The 18,981-nt window shown below is 46.4% G+C and overlaps 2 protein-coding genes across 3 annotated transcripts in view; one reads left to right on the top strand and one right to left on the bottom strand.

The window, feature by feature from the left end:
• Window positions 1-1,240, top strand: part of Farsb (phenylalanyl-tRNA synthetase subunit beta) — a 66,181-nt gene extending 64,941 nt beyond the window's left edge. For both annotated transcript variants that reach the window (XM_070016080.1, XM_070016088.1), the window contains exon 17: window positions 974-1,240. In XM_070016080.1, coding sequence (XP_069872181.1) covers window positions 974-1,125 — 152 coding nt within the window. In that variant the 3' untranslated portion in view covers window positions 1,126-1,240. The remainder of the gene's footprint in view (window positions 1-973) is intronic.
• Window positions 1,241-7,071: 5,831 nt separating this feature from the next.
• The window catches only part of Sgpp2 (sphingosine-1-phosphate phosphatase 2), an 89,671-nt gene continuing 77,761 nt past the window's right edge, over window positions 7,072-18,981 (bottom strand). Inside the window, exon 5 of the mRNA XM_070016102.1 lies at window positions 7,072-10,797. Coding sequence (XP_069872203.1) covers window positions 10,246-10,797 — 552 coding nt within the window. The 3' untranslated portion in view covers window positions 7,072-10,245. The remainder of the gene's footprint in view (window positions 10,798-18,981) is intronic.

The following is an 18,981-nucleotide window of genomic DNA, read 5'->3' on the forward strand; positions in this document are numbered from 1 at the left end:
CACTTGCTCTGAGTAGCAGGCTGGAAACTTGATTCTTGACTCTACTTGGGTATTTATAGACCGTGCCAGTAATGTTTTGGTTACATCTTTTAAGAGCAGCGGGCCTGATCCCTCTTCAAGTGAGTGGTGAAAGAGACGAGTGAACTTTAAAAGACAATTTGAACTGAGTGCAGTGCCTTGATCACTTCCTGTGGCTCTGGTGATGGAGCAAGTAGGGGATGATCCTGTGTGTGTGTGTGTTCTTAGCTGCTAAAACCTCCAGGATGGTGCTGGTTTACAAGCTGTTCGGGCTCTGCTACCAAATGAAGAGTGAGCCTTCTGCCCATCTTGAAGCACAGCCAGGATCAGCTGGGACTTGTGGGGGAGCCTGGTCTTTGCAGTGGGTCCACATGAGTAACCCCAGAATTGCTTAGGAAGCACTTATGGAACGGCCGTCACTGCACAGGGTGGCCTGTTATTAGACGTGCGGATTCCAGTGGCCTGCCATAACACTTCAGCCTGGGTTTCTCCATGAAGTAAGGGAGGGAAGCTAAGTGCATCCACTATGTCCTTCTTAGCGGGGCCCTTCTCATGTGGTCCATCAGTTTTAATTCTTTCTCAGTTCTGGGTGTGAACGGATCTCCCTTCAGCCTCTCCCATTGCCTCTTCTGCAGCCTCCTCTTGCCTTGATGTCACATTTGCCCTTGCTTTATTCTCGTGGTTCCTTGGTGTAATAGCAAAAGAAATGCTTTTGCCAGCGTTGGAGTAAGGAAGCCTCTTTTCATAATCAGTGGTTTGATGAGAGTCCTTTTTAAAGTTGACTGGTAGGCTTCTATTTTTTAAACTTATTTCTAATTTAAAATGTCTTACCATCTTTTAGTAGTTGTATACAACAGTTTATGAGTACTGTGCAGCTTGATGAGTGTCACTGGTGTTAGCTATGCTGGGTTTTTTTGGCTAGAGGAAATACTGATTGTTTTTCTGTGTGTTTCAGGCCCTGCATTCTTTCCTGGGCGCTGTGCTGAGGTCTTTGCCAGGGGTCTCAGCGTGGGGAAGCTTGGGGTCCTTCATCCTGATGTTATCACCAAATTTGAGCTCACCATGCCCTGTTCCTCGCTGGAAATCAATATCGAGCCGTTTTTATGAAGATGGGTCTCTGCAGTGTGATTCTCTTCCAGTATTGCTCTGTGGAGAGTGGCCATTTGTGTGTGCTTCAGTGTCTAATAAAGTAAAAAGTGCTGCGTTAAGCCAGCTCATGCGACTCATGTGTGCCTGTGTGGTGCTGCACCGTGGGGTAAAGGCCCAGGAAAGCCGGCTGGGGGCTGTGCTGGCCCTGGGAGCTGGAGCTCATACGCTAGTGCTACTCACCGCACCCATGACACCTGCAAGCAGTAAACATACAGTACACATGTGTGACATTATCTAGGAGTCAGCCTTTGCCCTTTACCTTTGACATAGACGATACAGTTAGGTTTAGAGAGTCTTAAAGAATCAATAATGGAAAGTGAAGGAAAGGCAACATTGTCCAAAAAGAAATATCCTTATTACTTATATAACTATTATAACCTGTCTGTACATCACCTTTACAAGAACAATTTTAAAATGTGAAGAAAAGCTTTAACTTAAAAAAAAAAGAATCAATAGTGGCCACATACCAGTGGGTCATGCCTGTAATGCTAGCAACTCGGGAGACTGAGATCTGAGGATTGTGGTTTGAAGCCAGCCCTGCCAGTTAAGTGGTCAGACTCTTATCTCCAATTAATCACCAAAACAAAGCTAGAAATGACGCTGAGGCTTGAGTATCAGCATGCTAGCCTTAAACAAAAAAAACTAAGGGATAGTGCCCATGCTCTAAATTGAAGACCCAGAACTGGCACTCCCTTCCCCCAAATAAAGAATCAGTTGTTGTCAGATATTTGCAGTTTTTGAAGTCATTTTATGGTTGCTTGCATGGCTTTTGGCAATGTCTGGGAATTGAACTCAGCACCTGGCACATGCACAGCAACTGCTTGACCGCTGGATCCACATACCCAGCCCTTTTGAAGTCATTTTAAAGTGAAAGAAAAACATGTAACACATGTATTCAAAATGATTGAGGAGGTGGAAGTCTTTTTTGCTCTTTTGTTTATGGTACCCTAAGTATATGCAGTATGGAGCATATGCTGTGCTGTAAGAGCTGAAGAGAACAAGATTGACACCGCAGTGTGACCTTAGGAAGCATGAAGGATATTTTGTCTGAGGCCATACATGCTATAACTAGTTATAAACAAAATAGTTTGTGTCTTGCTTTAGAGGAAGGTGTAAGAGCTCTCTTTCCCTGAAGCTTAGTTTCCTGTCAGTCCTCCCTGTCTCACATTGTCATTTCCTGCCTTAATCTAGACTCCATCTCTTAAAAAGAGGATTTGTAGCCAGGCCCAGGTTGCTCAGGAGGCTAAGGTCTGAGGATCATGATTTGAAGCCAGCCTGGGTCAGGAAGTCCATGAGACTTTGATCTCTAATTAACCTGTCAAAGGCTAGAAGTGGAGCTGTTACTCAAGTGGTAGAGTGCCAGCTTTGAGTGTTAAACCTCAGCAAGAACTCAAGGTCCTGAATTCAAGCCCCAGTACTCAAAACACACACACTTAATCATTAGAAAAGCTCAAATAAAACCCACCATATTAAACTGCATACCCACTAAAATGTCTGTAAAGTAGCTTATATTCCTCCATGGAGGTATTACCAGGTCAGAGGATGTGCTTTGAATTTAAAGCATGTTGAATTGACTATTAGCCTTTTAGACAGGAGTGTCCTAACTAGGAATCAGCCAGCGTAGCCACTGCTCAGGCTCAGCAGTGACAGAGGACATTGCTTATCGGCTTCTCAAGCTGGTCTCTGTGATATATAAACATCAACAACTCCAAGGTGTGGGTATTAACTTTGGCTCTTCTATTTTATCCGAAAGAACATTTTTGGCCAAAAAGGGACAAAACTACCTTAAGGAAAAATTGAACCTATTAGTGATTAGAGAGCACTTGACCCAGCCAATCACATTCAACTTCTGCTTTATGTTTATAAAGATCTTGAATATTGCTTTTCTTTTTTTCCAGTTCCAGGGCTTGAACTCTGGCCTGGGCACTGTCCCTGAGCTTCTTTTGTTCAAGGCTAGCACTCTATCACTTGAGCTACAGTTCCAATTCTGCCTTTTTCTGTGTATGTGGTACTGAGGACTCAAACCCAGGGGTTCATGCATGCAAGGCAAGCCCTCTACCATTAAGCCATATTCCTAGCCTGTAGATCTTGAATATTGTTAGGGACTGAATGTGTCTTTCCAAAATCTTATATATGGTATAAACCAATGTGATGGTACCTGAAGATGAGGCCTTTGTTGAGTTTTGGGTTTTTTTTTTTAATAGTTTCTTTCCATTTGTTTAGCGTCACAGTTTAATTTGTAATGGTATACAACATAAACTTGGATATCCTACATTACATATCTTGAATAAATTAGTTTGAAACTATGCTACAGAATGGGGATCCCTCTTTCTCCCCTCCCCCCCTTCGCTCTTGCCTTTGAAAAGTAATTAGATGACGACAACTGACATCATCAGGATAAGGCCTTCGGGATTAGTGCCTTTAGAAAAGACCTCAGAGAACTTGCTTTCTTAAAACTTGCTACCTTGCACATACACAATGTCATATAAATAACTATCTCCAGCAAAAGGCTCAGTAAGATTACATCTGGCCTAAACCCCATGTTTTTTTCTCTCCTTGCTCAGTGTGGTGAGAATATGTGCCAGGTCTGCATTATTACTCCATATTCATAAGGGCTGGCCTTGAATGTGGCATCATTCTGCAGTAGGAAACTTGGAACAGCTCACCAGTGCTGGGTACTGGCAAGGCTGAGAGCTTCTGCCACTCTGGAATTGGAGGGCTTATCAGGCAGCAAGCAAGGCCGGCCTCTTGTACAGAAAAGTGAGATGTGCCCCTCCTCTTTACTAGTATTTGAACTTGGCCTTTTCTTGCTAGGCACTTTACCACTGAGCCATGCCTCCAGCCCAGAAAATGTGCCTTTTGGATATCAAAGTTGCTAGCAAAGAAAATTTACTTTCCCACAGGCCAGGTTTTGTTTGTTTTTTGTCATGAGAAATTAATGTATACCTGGGCTCTGAAATGAACACCTCCTTAGGGCCAACAGGAAGCCAGTTGTAGACAGAAGCCTTATGACGACCTCATTTGGTGCTGAGTAGATAAGGAATAAAAGCCCAGTCAGAGATAGGTGGATTACCTAGAGCTCTCAGCGGTGGGCCTGAAGCAGGACATTTAAACCAAGAACACTTTGGATGTTACTGAGGCAGATGATGCAAGATAAACCAGACAGAGGCACCGCATCAGCTGTGCTGCAGGAAGATCAGTTCAGGCAGGCGGCCTGCATCAGTGTGACTTGTAGAGAATACACGCCTGCCTGTTGTGCAGAGGAGGCTGTGGGCTGGGGTTTCTATGGAGGCATAATGGAAATCCTTTGGATTTCAAGGTTCTTGAACATCTTGGTATCAGTCTCGAATGAAGATGGCTCAAGTGGTCTGTGTTTAGAGTGTGCTGTGCATAATTTGCCCCCCTCCTAGTGCTGCCCATCTGGTTCCCATGTGACTGGGGTACTGGAAGCCTGGGAGGCCTCACTCCTCCCCAGACCCTTGCGGGTGCATGGTGCCGTCCTTGCAGGCAGGAGGAGCATTGAGACATCATGGGCCCCATCGCCCCCATGTCCCAATTTCAGAGAATGGAGCTGGTGTTGTGTAGATTAGGAGCTACTGACTAAGCACCTACAGTGGAAGGACTCCTTGCCCGTGCTTCCTGATGTCAAAGCAAGGGAGAAAAAGAGCAAGGTTAGCAGATGTGTTGAGCGTGTGCATTAAAGACGGGTTCCAGCCGGAACTCCCCAGCTCCATTCCTGCTTTTCTTGTTTGTTTTTGCATGCCATATAGACAGGCGTGGAAAAGGAAGAAGAATTTCTGGCTTCATATAGCTCCCTTGTCTCATGTGGCCATGGTTTTAAGAATGTAGCATTCTATTCATGGCCCACATTCAACTCTCATTCTCAGTGTGTACATCTGTAAATATTTGAGTCTGTACTACAGGTGTGCCCCACTTTAAGAAAACAACGGATGTACCCAGAGTAATTTATTAAAGCCTTATGTTTCTAAAAATGAAGAATCACCATATGAGTTGGTGGGGTGGGGGTGGGTTGGTACCGTTCTGGGGCTTGAACTCAGGCGTGGGCACTGTCTCTGACCTTGTTTGCCCAAGGATCAAGTGCTCTACAACTTGAACCACAGCTCCACTTTCAACTTTTGGTGGTTAATTGGAGATAAATATCTCATGGACTTTCCTGCTTGGGCTAGCTTCAAATGACAACCCTTGGATTTCAGCCTCCTGAGTAGCTAGGATTTCAGTTGTGAGCCACCGGCACTCAGCCAATGAATTTTAAACGGCATCCCTTCAGTGCTCTTAAAGTTTAACACAGTAGTTTTGAGGCAGACACTGTTTAAAATAAGGTAAATATATACTGCTCTTCTGCTTGGTTCTGGGTGAAGAAACAAAGCACTATTCTTAGAGTCATTAGACAGAGAAAGGATCAGACACTTAGGAGTCCTCAGAGAACCAGGACTGGAGTATAAGAGAGAGAGAGCAGGTGCCCAGCTAGATATTTGGTTGAGATTGGGTCTTATGAACTTTTTCCTGCTTTCCAAGGTTGGCCTTGAACTGCAGTCCTCACAATCCCCACCTCCCAGAGTAGCTAGGATTGTAGGAGTGAGCCACTGGTGCCTAGTTTAGGTAAAAATATTTAATGAAGTCCCTCAGGACTTCTTCAAGCAGTTAATCAAAGAGAAGGTCAGGAAATGCAGTGAACATGAAGAACCAGAACAAGTCCCTGCTGCTGGCCATCTTGCCCAGACAGAACTTTGAAATAAAGCATGAGAGCTGTTGGGATATTGCAGATAAGGAGTGTGCCCAAGGCAGACAGTTAGATATTCCGATGAGGTTGATGAAGAGACCTTTGGATGTCTCTTCCTTGGACACAGTTGCCAATGACAAGGGTTTTGGTTTCCCCTTGGTACCTGCTAGGGATTTGAGGAAGTCCTTTTGACTAGCTAGCTATTCCTTAGCATGGAGCAGCATCTTGTTCCTAGTCCCCAACCCATCCCTGGCAAACCCGGTCTGTCCTGGAAGCCTGTCTCCACAAAGCCTTCTCCAAGTTGCTGTGATCATCTCAAGCTCAATCTCCTTCTCCTCCCAGATCCCACGGTGTAGCTCTCTTTCCCCACACCCCTGTCACCCCAGGTCGTTATCTGTCATTCTTTTCTGCACTGGGAGACGGTACGGCTCTGGAGAACCTGCCCAGAACAAGGAAGGGGGAGCCTTCCGCCCCCGTGGCGCACAGCATGCACGTATGAAACACACACACTGCTCACCGTGGAAAGAGAATCTTGGCTTGCCCTTGCAAACCACAGTATCCACTTCCTGTGTTATTTCAAAGGGAAAACAGGGGTGCCTAAGGGTAGTGATGTGAATGAAGTTGAATTGGGGGACTGTTTGTTCTCTTTAGAAGACAGTGAACTCATCAGTGAAACGCTGTTAGTTGCCTGCACTCGCAGTGCTGGTAGCGTTTAGGCTTCAGCATATGGCAGCATCACCTGTGCAGACTCCACACAGTGAGAGGAGGCTCTTCAGTGTCAAGGAGTTGCAGCGAACACCTGTGGTCTCTGTGACGCTCACCAAATCATGGGAGCAACTGGATGACGCACTGAACTTATTTATTTATGGTGCTGGTACTGGGGCTTGATCTCAGGGCGTGGGCACCTATCCCTTAGCGTTTTTGTTTGAGCCACAATTCTACTTCTGGCTTTTTGGTGGTTCATTGGAGATAAGATGCTCATGGACTTGACTGCCTAGGCTGGCTGCCACCTGTGATCCCCAGGTCTCAGACTCCCGACTATCCCAACACCAGACCCCTAACATTGTTTTTGTTCCTATCCTTCCCGCCCCCTTTTTTGACTCTAGTCCAGTGGGTCCAGAGAAAAAGACCTAGGTTATGAGAAAAAGAAAAGTCCAGGATAGTAGATTTTAAGGCATTTAATTGGAACTTACAGTCCAACAAAAAAGATTTTCCTTTAGAAAGAATACATTTACATACAGTACATAAGCAAGACAGCTTCCTGCTTCCAGCAAAGAATGCTGGTGTGTGCGGCCTGGCACTGCGTGCTGTGGTGATGCGTGGGAAGCGTGGGTTGGCTACTGAGCATGTCTAGATCCTTACAGTGGCCCCACTGGGCCTGGCGCCCAGCGATTTAAGCCACTAGCATCTAAGGGTCTTCAGTTCAGGTTCCCACTTGTGTTCTTTCTTCTTGTCTTCTGTTATGGTGCAGGCTTCAGAAAGTCTAGCACAAAATGATAGCTGGGTAGAATGAAGGTTCCAGGGGAAATATCCTGAGTAGTAGCAGGTTGAGGGCAGAATGGAGACCAGGTAGGAAGAGAACCAGTAATCCTGAGAGCTCTGGCATCCAGGTGAGCCAGGTTGTAAAGCTTTCTATGGCCACACTGTGGGAAGCCAAACTTGTAAATTCACAATCTTCCACTCCAGAAGAGGGGATCTGGGCTAACTACAGACAAGCCAGCAGGGGGCAGCCTTTCTCCAGAGAGAGAATCTAGATGTCTTAAAGAGACCCAACACAAGCTCTGAAGTGTTGGGGGAAAGGTAGCGTTTAAATAGAGTTAATAACTTTCTTTAATCAGTTTCTATCTGATTCTGTGCCACCAAAAAGGAGAATGCTAAGTCAAGGTTGGACTTATGAATGAACACTTATTTAGAGTCTAGTTGTTCTCAGAGACTGGTAGACCAATCAGGACAAGTCCTTGGGTGATTCTTTAAGTTGTATGGCTAATATATCCATCCTCACTCCAAATTATATAAACAGAGCCTTAAGTGTATCTGTACTGCTGAGGCCTTTCCTACTGGTGGACTTTAGAAGGGCCAGCTGTAAAAATGTTTCCCAAGGCCCTCTTTTCCAAAGAGCTCAATGTTTTGTGGTTTGGCTTCAGACGATTTGACTGAAATGATTTGGTGTAAATATTATCCAGTTTTGTCACCATAGTTTGGGGGACAGAGGCAGATGAAGCCTTTTCCTCGAACAGCCACAGCCCCAAAGGGCTGGGAAGACCAGTAACATGGGGTTCCTTGCACCCCATTCATGGGACTGCAAAGACTGGTCAGTCAACCCTGGGCCATTTCAATCCCTGACTTCAAACACTGATAAATGGGAAAAGAATTTTAAGTAAAAGAATGGAATGTTTTGCTAAGAATTATTCTTCAGAAGCTGCAGTACGGAGCCAAATACTAAAGAAAACCCCAACTGCCAGGCCTTGAGGCCTCGTGAGGGTAGCGGCAGCCTTTGTGCTGGGTACACAGGTCTGAGCCCCTGCAGTGTCCAACAGGCGCAGGTGGTGGTGAAGGGCTAGTGATGTAGAATGCTGACGTTGGTGCTTTAGGGGCCGTTCTTCAAACTGTACTTGGCGAACCCTGTCTTATTTTATTATTATTTTTATTTATTTTTATTATTTTTTTTTGGGTCCGGTCGTGGGGCCTGAACTTTGGGCCTGGGCACTGTCCCTCAGCTCTTCACCTCAAGGCTAGCACTCTACCACTTGAGCCACAGCGCCACTTCTGGCTTTTTTCTTTTTGCTTCGAACCCTGTCTTTATCCTAGCCTTTAACCAAGTTATTGGAACCCATTCCTTATCTGTAAGAGCTGAAGAGGATCCCTGGCAGGGAACTGTGGTGTTCGCATAATGATCTCCTTTCCAAGTCTAACCAGGATGGTCCTAGGGTTTGGTTTTGGATTGGTTTGGTTTTGGAGTGGTTTGGTTTTATGCTGGTCCTGGGGCTTGAACACAGGGCCTAGGCTCTCTTCATGATCTTCTTTTTGCTCAAGGCTTAGTACTCTAACCACTTGAGCCACAGCTCCATTTCTGGCGCTGTGTGTGTGTGTGTGTGTGTGTGTGTGTGTGTGTGTGTGTGTGTGTGTGTGTGTGTGTGTGTGTGTGTGTGTGTGTGTGTGTGTGTGTGTGTGTGTGTGTGTGTGTGTGTGTGTGTGTGTGTGTGTGTGTGTGTGTGTGTGTGTGTGGTTAATTAGAGGTAAGGCTCACAGACTTTCCTCCTGGGGCTGGCTTTGAATGGCGATCCTCACATCTCAGCCTCTTGAGTGGCAAAGAGTATAGGTGTGACCCATCAGTGCCCAGCCCAGTCCTAGGTTTAAAGGGTATTGTTTGTATATTTATTACTTATTTTATTTTTGCTTGGTTTGTTTTCCCAACAGAGGTAAAATTTGCCCCGAGATCAGAGGTGGAAGACTGAAAGGAAGCCCCAGGTGCTAACTAGTAGATGAGTAATAGAATTCCAGAAAGTAACGGAGAAAAGAAAGCGTGGTGCCAGGAGGTTTTGTCAGGATCAGGCAATGTTAGGGAGGCCTAGGCCACGCTTGGTCAGGCCCCCCAAAGGATAAAGTTCTTCTGCTCGTGGACAGGAGCCAGGGCCTTCTGGGTTTGTGCAAAAGCCCAAATGGTGGAAGGCTGTGAAGATTGAGAGAGGAGGGGGTAGGAGCATCGGCCCCTCCCACCTGGGTATCTACCTGTGAGATGACCTTCACCCATCGTTCGGTGGGACCTGCAGAAGGCTCAAGCATGGCCTCCCAGCTCCTGTAACTGTGGGCCCTGAAGGACACCATGGCTCTTCCCTACAACAGGCCCTGTCCCACTGCCTCACCTGCTGTATGAGACCAGGGTGGTCTCACTTCCACATGAGCCCAGGAAGTCCATCTGCAGAAGGAAGGAAGTTTTACACGAAGCACTGTCCTTTCTCCCATACTGGAAATGAGACTTTGTTCTAGCATGAAGTGAAACAATGCTCTGCCTTCACATTACCCCAGGTCTGTTGACTCCCAGAGCCCAGCAAGGCTGCGATCTTCCTTAAGCCAGGCCACAGTTCTTGCCACCCAGAACGAGATCCTCTAAGTCCATGTAACAGAGAAGACAAGCATGTTCTCAAAGAACTTTCTCAAGGTTTCATCCCAGATCCACTGTGCCGTAATTCTTACAGACCAATCATCGTTAGACTCACAGCAGTAGCTGTATCAGCAAAGCAAGGGTAGGACTTAAGATTTTAATATGAGTTGTCAAGATTATCTGCCCCGCAACTTCCTAGTATACTATTGGCTCTCAGGAGCAGCAGGATGGAGGTTCAGGGTAATCCCATAACCCTGTGAAGCATTGGCACAAAGGTTGTGGCACAGATGCCAACAGAGGTGTAGGTGACAAACTTGTAAGGTACTTCAATCTCCAGTCTCCGCCTGGCCTCCTTGTTCCTGGTGACCACCCTGAACCACGAGTATAACACCTGCAGTGAGAGATTTTGGACAAATTGACGAACCAAGAGGATCAGTACGATCCCCACTGTAAATTTGGTCAGACCCAAAATGATCATCTCAGTGGTCAGCGGTGGGATGTTCTGAATGACAGGGAGAGGTTTGGCGGGCTGAGACATGAGCTGGAAGAAATGGTTGATCCAGAAGCCCACAGTCACTCCAGCCCCGGCAGCTACTATGGTGGTGGTGTCCGCCCTGGTAGGGGTGTAGTAATCCATCTTTGGGTAATTGTAGCACAGGAAGAAGGGCACAATGATGGCGCACACAGGGAAAAGGGGGCTGGCCGAGTCCAGGCGGTCGATGAGGGTCCAGGCAGGGTAGGTGAGAACGATGAGCAGAGCGGTGATCAAGACCCCGCCCAAAACATCCTGCCGGGAGAGAACAGAATGGAGAGAGCTGGTGAACCTTCCTTGTATTCGCTGTCCGACATGCAGAGTCAAACACGCTTGATTGGATAACTGAAATACAACTTCAGTAGTGTTTTATTGAACAGCATATGTTCAATGAAAAGAGAATGCTACAAAACTTTGAAGACAAGTAAACACACACGCAAATCATGTCATTTGTGGCATAGATTTTCTTCCAGTTTCTTTCCCTTGATGTTTTAGAATATATTCTCCATTTCTTTCTGAGGGCCTATAATCTTGTTTTTCTTTAGTATCTTTTTTCTCCTTCCTTCTCCTCTCCTTCCCCACCCTGCCTCTCCCCTCCTCTCTGAAAGACACCAAGACATATTCATATGCATTGTGGACAATCTGGAAAACTGAAAAATGTAAGAAGAAAAAGAGATCTGCAGATCCATGAACTACAATTAAATGCTGTGTATACTTGGACATGATTCCTTAAACATGTGTGTGTGCGTGTGTGTGTGTGTGCGCGTGTACATGTGTGTGTGTGTCCGTGTGTGTGCATGTGTGTGTGTGTGTGTGTGTGTGTGTGTGTGTGTGTGTATGGCTAGCTCCTAAAACATTAGTAAGATACCCCTGCTTCTTATACTGCATCACTTTTCTCTTGGTGGAGCCGAGGTTTGAACTTAGGGCCTTGTACTTGCCCCTGAGCCGCTCTGCCCCAGCCTCAGTCCTGCATTTTTAAATGAAATGCTAAACATTTCCATCTGGATGGCCTACCAGCTCCCCAAACCCACTTTTTTTTCCTGAAATCAAAATCATTCTGACCTCCAGAATGGACAAAGGAAACAGACAATTTACAGAAAGAAGAATATAATAGGAGTTTTTCATGTGTCTCAAATATTTGACATCATCTCTATATGGACTCATAATAAGGTATAAACATTAGGCAATGTTGAGGAGAACTTGGCACATCCGTTTATAGGCAGTGTAATATACACATGTTTACAGAAGTGTATTAATAATTAGCCCTAATCTGGAGGCCACCCCAGTGTCATTGAGTGGGTAAACAAGCAGCCAGGCTGGGGCATGCACAGACCATGGAAGACTTCTCAGCCATGAAGAGCAGTGGACTACTGTTGCATGCAACAGACTGGAAGAAACCTCCAAGAAATTAGGCTAAATGGAAAAAGCCAAGCTCCAAGAGAATGTTTTATACATTTCTACAATATTCTCTGAAAGAAAAAACTATATGGCTGGGAAGGTGGCTCAGTGGTAGAGTGCTTGCCTTGCATGCATGAGGCCCTGGGTTCGATTCCTCAGCACCACATAAGCCGAAAAAAGCTGGAAGTGGTGCTGTGGCTCAGGTGGTAGGATGCTAGCCTTGAGCTGAAGAGCTGGGGGACAGCTCCCAGGCCCAGAGTTCAAGTCCCATGACCGACAAAAAACAAACAAACACAAACTATAGTGATAGAAAGTGGATCTGTTTCTGCCTCAACAGCTCAGGGGACATTGCATGGCAACAGGGCAGGCCTGATGCAGCCAGTGGTGCTCATTATAAAGTGCCGAGCACAGCCTTGTACACCTGTAATCTCAGCACCTGGAAGGCTAGGGCAGGAAGAATCATGTGTTATGTAAAATGATGCACACTTCATTTAGGGGTATGGTGTGTGTGTGTGTGTGTGTGTGTGTGTGTGTGTGTGTGTGTGTGTGTGTGTGTGTGTGTGTGTGTGTGTGTGTGTGTGTGTGTGTGTGTGTGTGTGTGTGTGTGTGTGTGTGTGTGTGTGTGTGTGTGTGTGTGTGTGTGTGTGTGTGTGTGTGTGTATGCTTATTCTCTGCCCCAGCAATCTGGCCCTGGAACTGTCAATCATGTGTTGCCTTAATTCCAACACACTGGACATAGGCCAAGCCCCAGGTGAGGTGGAGCGGTCACATCTGCCTGCGATAGGTCTGCACCGAGCATACTATGCAGCTGTGAGAAGAAGGCCAGGTGCAGCAGGTGTGTATATGATGCTGTTTTCACTGACAGGGTAGGGCCAGGTAGACTTTTACTTGAATACACACACAGGTACGCTTGGATGGCTGGGGCAGGACACCGCCAGGGAGACTTCACTGGATAAATACCTCTGCAGCTTTGGAATTTGTTATCTGGTGAATGAATTACCTCCCTAAGAGAATACAATAAAACCTCAGCCTCTTTGGTCGACAGGATCTGCCCTACAACTTCCACTAAGGGAGTGGGGATCTCCAGAGCACATGCTAGGAACCAGCTCTGCCACAGACTCAGGGCATTTCCCCCCACTCCTGGGGTTTGAACTCTGGATTTGCTGGTGGGCAGGTGCTCTACCACTGAGCCAAGCTTTCATGCCATTTTTGCTCCTTTTGGGAGGGGGTGGGTGGGCTAGAGCCTTGAGCCTTTTGCTTCAAGTGGCCTCAGGCTTGGCCTCCTGTGTAACTGGGTGACAGGCACGGGCCACCACACTCAGCTTGTTTGTTGAGATGGCATCTTGCTAACATTTTCCTAGCTTGGCCTGGAACCTTGAATCTTCTGATCTCTGCCTCTCATGTGGTTGGGATGACAGAGATGAGCCACCATGTTTTGTCCTCAAGTAAAGAAGAGAGGCAGACAGAATGAACTTAATGCCTTGAGCAAGCCTGTCCCCTTTCATAGCGGAGAGAAGATTCTAACAAGAGCCCCCACCAGACCCTCAGGGGGTCAGGGAGACCAGAAGGGGCATTTTGCCTGAATGATAAGAGCCCTCTGGCAGAAGGACCTCCAGACAGAGCAATGCTTCTCATATGTCTAGCCACAGTGCCTCGTGTGGGCTCTGGGTTGGTGTCAGGTGTCAGGTATCGTGGAGTCACCTGACAGAGCGAGGCTGAACATCAGCATCCATCATGAGACCCCTGGAGCAGTTATGGGCACAGACTCTCTGCCTGGAGAAGCAGCAGAAAAAGTGGTAATGCCCAGATGCGCAGGGACCCCAGTACCCAGAGCGACAGCGCGGGCACCGGCCATAGCTGGCAGGTCAGTTATAGCTCACTCACGCTGCGGCTGGACCAGCAGGTCAGCGCACAAGATTCAGAAGGCCAAGGTGGCAGCCTCAGAGGGAGGAAGGGGCCCAGCAAAAGAGCCCAGCCTGAGAGTATGGCGCAGAGTGGTTGGAAAACTCCAGAAGCATTTTATGTTAGAGGGGGAGGGGGAGTCAAGCACAGACTGGCAGAGGTTTAGAGTGACCCCATGTTATTATCATTATTTCTTCCGTCTCCTTCCTCCTCTTCCTCTCTTCTTCTTTCTCTTGTTCCTCTTCTTCCACTTCTTCCTTTTCCTCCTCCTTCCCTTTTTTGTCCCTTTCTTCCTCCTCCCCTTCCTCTTCTTCTCCTTTATCTTTCTCTGCTTCCTCATGCCAGTACTTAGGGATTCACACTATCCCTTGGCTTTCTCACTCAAGGCTGGCACTCTATTCCTGAGCCACACCTCACTACCAGCATTTTGCTGATTAACTGGAGATAAGAGTCTCACCAACTTTCCTTCCTGGGCTGGTTTCAAACCATAATCCTCAGATCTCAACCTCCCCAGTAGCTAGGATTACAGGTGTGAGCTACCAGTGCCCGGCTCCTTGTGCATACTTCTGACAATGCCCCTCAGTCTTTCCAGTGCAGCAGCTCAGTCCTCTTGGTGGTCTCTGCTTGCTCCTGCCTCTCCCCACCCATCACGGCCAGTCACTCTGTTCAAGACCCTCAAGCCCCCCCCCTCCCACCACCCCAACCTCATCCCCAGTCTAGAAAGTCCACCCCATGCCTGCCACTGTCATGGCAGCAAATGTTCTCAAACGTTAGCAGCTATTGGAATCATCTTGGGAAATTATCCAAACGTAGTAGATTCAGCGTACTGTACCCCCAGTTCTGATCTAGAGTGGGACCTGGGAATCTGCATTTTTTTTGGTCAGTAATGGGGCTTGAACTCTGGCCTGGGTGCTGTCCCTGAGCTCTTCAGCTCCAGGTGAGGGCTTTACCACTTGAACCACAGCACCATTCCTGTTTTCTGGGGCTGGGAAGGTAGCTCAGTGGTAGAGCACTTGCCTTGCATGCATGAGGTCCTGGGTTCGATTCCTCAGCACCACATAAGCAAAAAGAAAAAAGCCGGAAGTGGCGCTGTGACTCAAGTGGTAGAGCGCTAGCTTTGAGCTGAAGAGCTGAGGGACAGTGCCCAGGCTCAGAGTTCAGGCCCCACGACTGGACCCACCCCCCACCCCCCAAAAAAAAGATTCTTATGGACTTTCCTGCCCGGGCTGGCTTTGAACTATGATCCTCATATCTCAGCCTCCTGAGTATCTAGGATTATAGGTATGAACCACCGGTGCGCGGCATGGAGTCTGCATTTTAAACATTTCATTGTGATTAGGGTGCAGCAAGTCTAAGTAAAAAAAATCCAGAATACCAGTTTGGAGATAGATGGTCAGATAGATGGGTTTAATTAACTTTATTCAGAAGGGTTTTCTTACTACTTTCCCATTTAAATTTTTACTACACTCCAAATAGGTCTACCTGCTTTTTCCAAACATGCCTAGTACAGTGTGTATGTGTGTGTGTGTGTGCGTGCACATGCGCATGCACACGCACACAAATGCACATGTGTGTGAATGTGTGTGTTGCTGGTATTAAACCCAAGGCCTTGTGCATGCTAGACAAGCACTCACCACTGAGCTACACCCACAGCCCCTATGACAAGTTTATTATCATAATTTTGCAGTTATTTTTAGACATGGTACATTTTAGTCATCTCTTCCTGTCAAGTTTTTCTTTTTTCTTTTAGGCTCAGCTCTAAAGCTATTTCATCAGCTGGGAGAGAGCAAAGGAAGGAGCAACACTGTCCAAGAAGAAATGTACACTTTACTTATGTAATTATAATCCCTTTCTACATCACCTTTATAGTAACAAAAAAATTAAATAATAAACTGCTTCATTGCTGGATACTGGCAGTTCACACCTGTAGTCCCTAGCTACGCAGGAGGCCAAGATCTGAGGATTGCATTTAAAGTCACACCTGGCAGGAAAGACCATGAAATTTTTATATCCAGTAAACCAGCAAAAAGCCAGAAGTGGAGTTGTGGGTCAAGTGGAAGAGTACCAGCCTTGTGGGAAAAAAGCTAAGGGATAGCTCAGGCCTTAAGTTCAAGCCCCAGTATTAGCATGTGGCACATGCACACGCGCGTGTGCGCGCGCGCGCACACACACACACACACACAGAGCAACTTTCAAAAAATACCTTTCTGTATTTCCACAGCTGAAGATAGTTTCTTCCTCTCCCACTCCCTCATCAAAAGTCTTAGCCTCATGTCTAACATAGGGCCAACATTCAATTACAGCATTGAGAGACTTCATATCTTTCTTTCATCCAAACGTCTCTGATCTTTGGTGGCCATTGTTTTATACAACAATAATATCCTCCCCCCTTCCCCCTGCCTTCCTTTGCAAGTGCAGTTACCAAAGTCCCAGACATCTGGTTGGAATATTCTTTATAAACTAATTCTGTTCATCCTCAACCCATCAGGAGACTAAGCTATTTTGGTCCACAGCCCCAGCATCTGAGACAAAACTAATTTCAGTCATCATGGTTTCTGTAGCACCCCTCCCCACCGCTTTTCTATGCTCAGATATTCATCCATAAAAGGTGATACTGTAATAAAGATAATTATGTATTCTCGTAAGGAAAATACTTGAACCATAGCTAATGTGATTCTCAACTTGGAGGCTCTAAGTTTCTTAGAACAGAATTATTCTAAACCACAGCTAACTATAACAATTATAAGGGCTCTAAAAATTGTAAAACAACTTTTTTTTAACATTTGTTTTTAGGCTACTAAAACACACAAAAGGTCCATCTACAGATTGGATCTGCTGTATTGGATTTTTTTTTTTTTTTTTGCAAATTCAAACTTAGGAGACTATTTCTTTGAAACAACCTCATGTCAACAGCGTCCTGGGGGGGGGGCAGCCCCTGGAGGCAGAGCACAGCAGGGAAGCTGGACAGTCATACTAGCACACCAGAGAACCAAGCTTATGGCAAGAAGATGCAGAGGCCCTCAGCCCTGCCCCATTACTGTGCCTATTTTTATTTGCAGTGACAAAGCTTTATGTGTAGATAAACATTTGAGCTTCCTTATTTCTCATTACAGGAAACAATCAGAGACTGGCCATCTACAGTGTGTCTCCAAAAGAATGGTGAGCGATCTCTCCTGAGCTTCAGAACAGACGGAAGGAAAGGCGAAGATGAACAGGTGAAATCCATCGTTGGTTTTCAGTGTAGCCCCACAGAAACATCCTCCTTTCGCTAAACCATTGCCTGAGATTTCAACTGCCCACATTTGTGAATTGTGACCATTTCCATTCTATCTCTAAACATCTCCCCCGAAGAATGCTATTGAGGAGGCCAAGGCAGCCCAAGGTTAGCTAACTAGAAAGAAGGGGCGAGAACAAGCCATTCATTTAATTGTTAGCCAAGAATGCATTCAGGCCTCGGGAACTCTTTATGCGGGGAACTGTGACTCTGGCCTGTTCCCCTCTGCCAGGTCCCCCGCTGAGAATGTTTAGGGCCTTCTCTGCCCTTGGCTGCTTCACAAAGTGAGCTAAAGCCAGTAGAAGGCCAGTGAAAAGCCAAGACCACTACGCAAATGCTTTGAATGCAAACCCTGCACTTACTCCAGAGGAAACAAACAAACAAACTTTTTTAACCTATCCATCCATCAGTGTCTTCCTATCCCATGGACTTGGAAGATTGCTCCCTGTCTCTGTTAACTCACAATTAATTTGATTTCTGGAAATAATTCAGATAAGATTCAACAGCGGCCAGACAGCAAGAGGGAGTGACACTGTTCATGAATATGAATATAAATGATTTCGGAGAGAAACCTACAAGTGCCGTAATTAGCATTTGTATAGGGGGAGGAAAGGGAATGCATTCGTTCAGAAATATTAATTTCCTTTTGAAGTGCGTTTGTGTCCAAAGCAGGGAGCCAGCTCCCTTGCACGTGAGCGCAGCCTCCCCTACAACTGAGTCTTTCAGTGCGCTGTCACTAAAGGTCTTCTTTTGCATGCCATGAGTGTCCTCAGACATTGCAGACGTCCTGGGGTTGGTACAAATCTAGGACTAAGATCACCAGGCGTGGAAAGCTGCAGTTACAAAGAAAAGCCTTTCAAAAGGCCTTTTGAATGGCTGGGGCTGGGGCTCAGTGGTAGAGCTCTGGTTCAGCATGTTCAAGGTGCTGGGTTCCAGCCCCTGCACTGCAACAACTAAAGCAAAAGAAAGTAAACATTTAAAGACCTTTCCAGGAAGATCAGGAATAACCATGCAAGGTAGACAACGAAGTACGGCAATACCAGCCTTCCGTGGAATCAAAGCCCAGTAGAAATTCTGTCGACCATCTTGACAACATGGTTTCCTCTGAATGCGTGGAAAGGAATTACACAGGCACGGAACAGCAGGCAGACCCTCATGTCAGCATCACACAGGGACCCGAAGACCACAGACAAGCAAGCGCCCTGTTGACCTCACTGTTCACCCCTGACTGAAGTTTCCCGTTTAGCGAGTGGCGGGTGAGCTTGTTGAGTGCTGGCTAGTTGAAAGGCAAAGATTCCTGTCCAACGAAAAGGGTACTTTGAGGTTCCAGTTTGTTGCTGTGCGGAAGAGCCACGCTGCAGGATGGACAGCCCGTGTTTTACATAAGCCAGCAATCTATTTTTGTAGGACTGTGTTTTGAACTCAGAACTTCACACTTGCTAGGCAAGTGCTCACCCCCTTGAGCCCTTTTTGCTTTCAGTTTTATAGATAAGGGCTCAACATTTTTTGCCCACACTGACCTGGACTATGATCGGCTTATTTATGTTTCCTGCATAGACAGTATGTAGGATGCATAGGCCACCATGCCTGGCTATTGGTTGCAATGAGAATATTAACTCTTTTTCTTTTTTCAGTATTGGGTTTTGAACTCAGGGCTTCACTTCTCAGCTTGCTTGTTTGGCTGGTACTCTACCACTTGAGCCATGCCTCCCGTGGATCTCATTGACTTTTGCTGTCTCTGGGCTGGTCCTGACAATGCCCTTGATCTCCAGAGGAGGCGAGATTCTAAGCATGAGTGACTGTGCCTGGCCTAAACCAGCAATCTTAATATTTCTTAATATGTCCATAAACTGTTGGTCTATATT

The sequence above is a fragment of the Dipodomys merriami genome, unplaced genomic scaffold (genome assembly GCF_024711535.1).
Source record: "Dipodomys merriami isolate MVZ:Mamm:240054 unplaced genomic scaffold, mDipMer1.0.p SCAF_1, whole genome shotgun sequence".
Lineage (NCBI taxonomy): Eukaryota > Metazoa > Chordata > Mammalia > Rodentia > Heteromyidae > Dipodomys > Dipodomys merriami.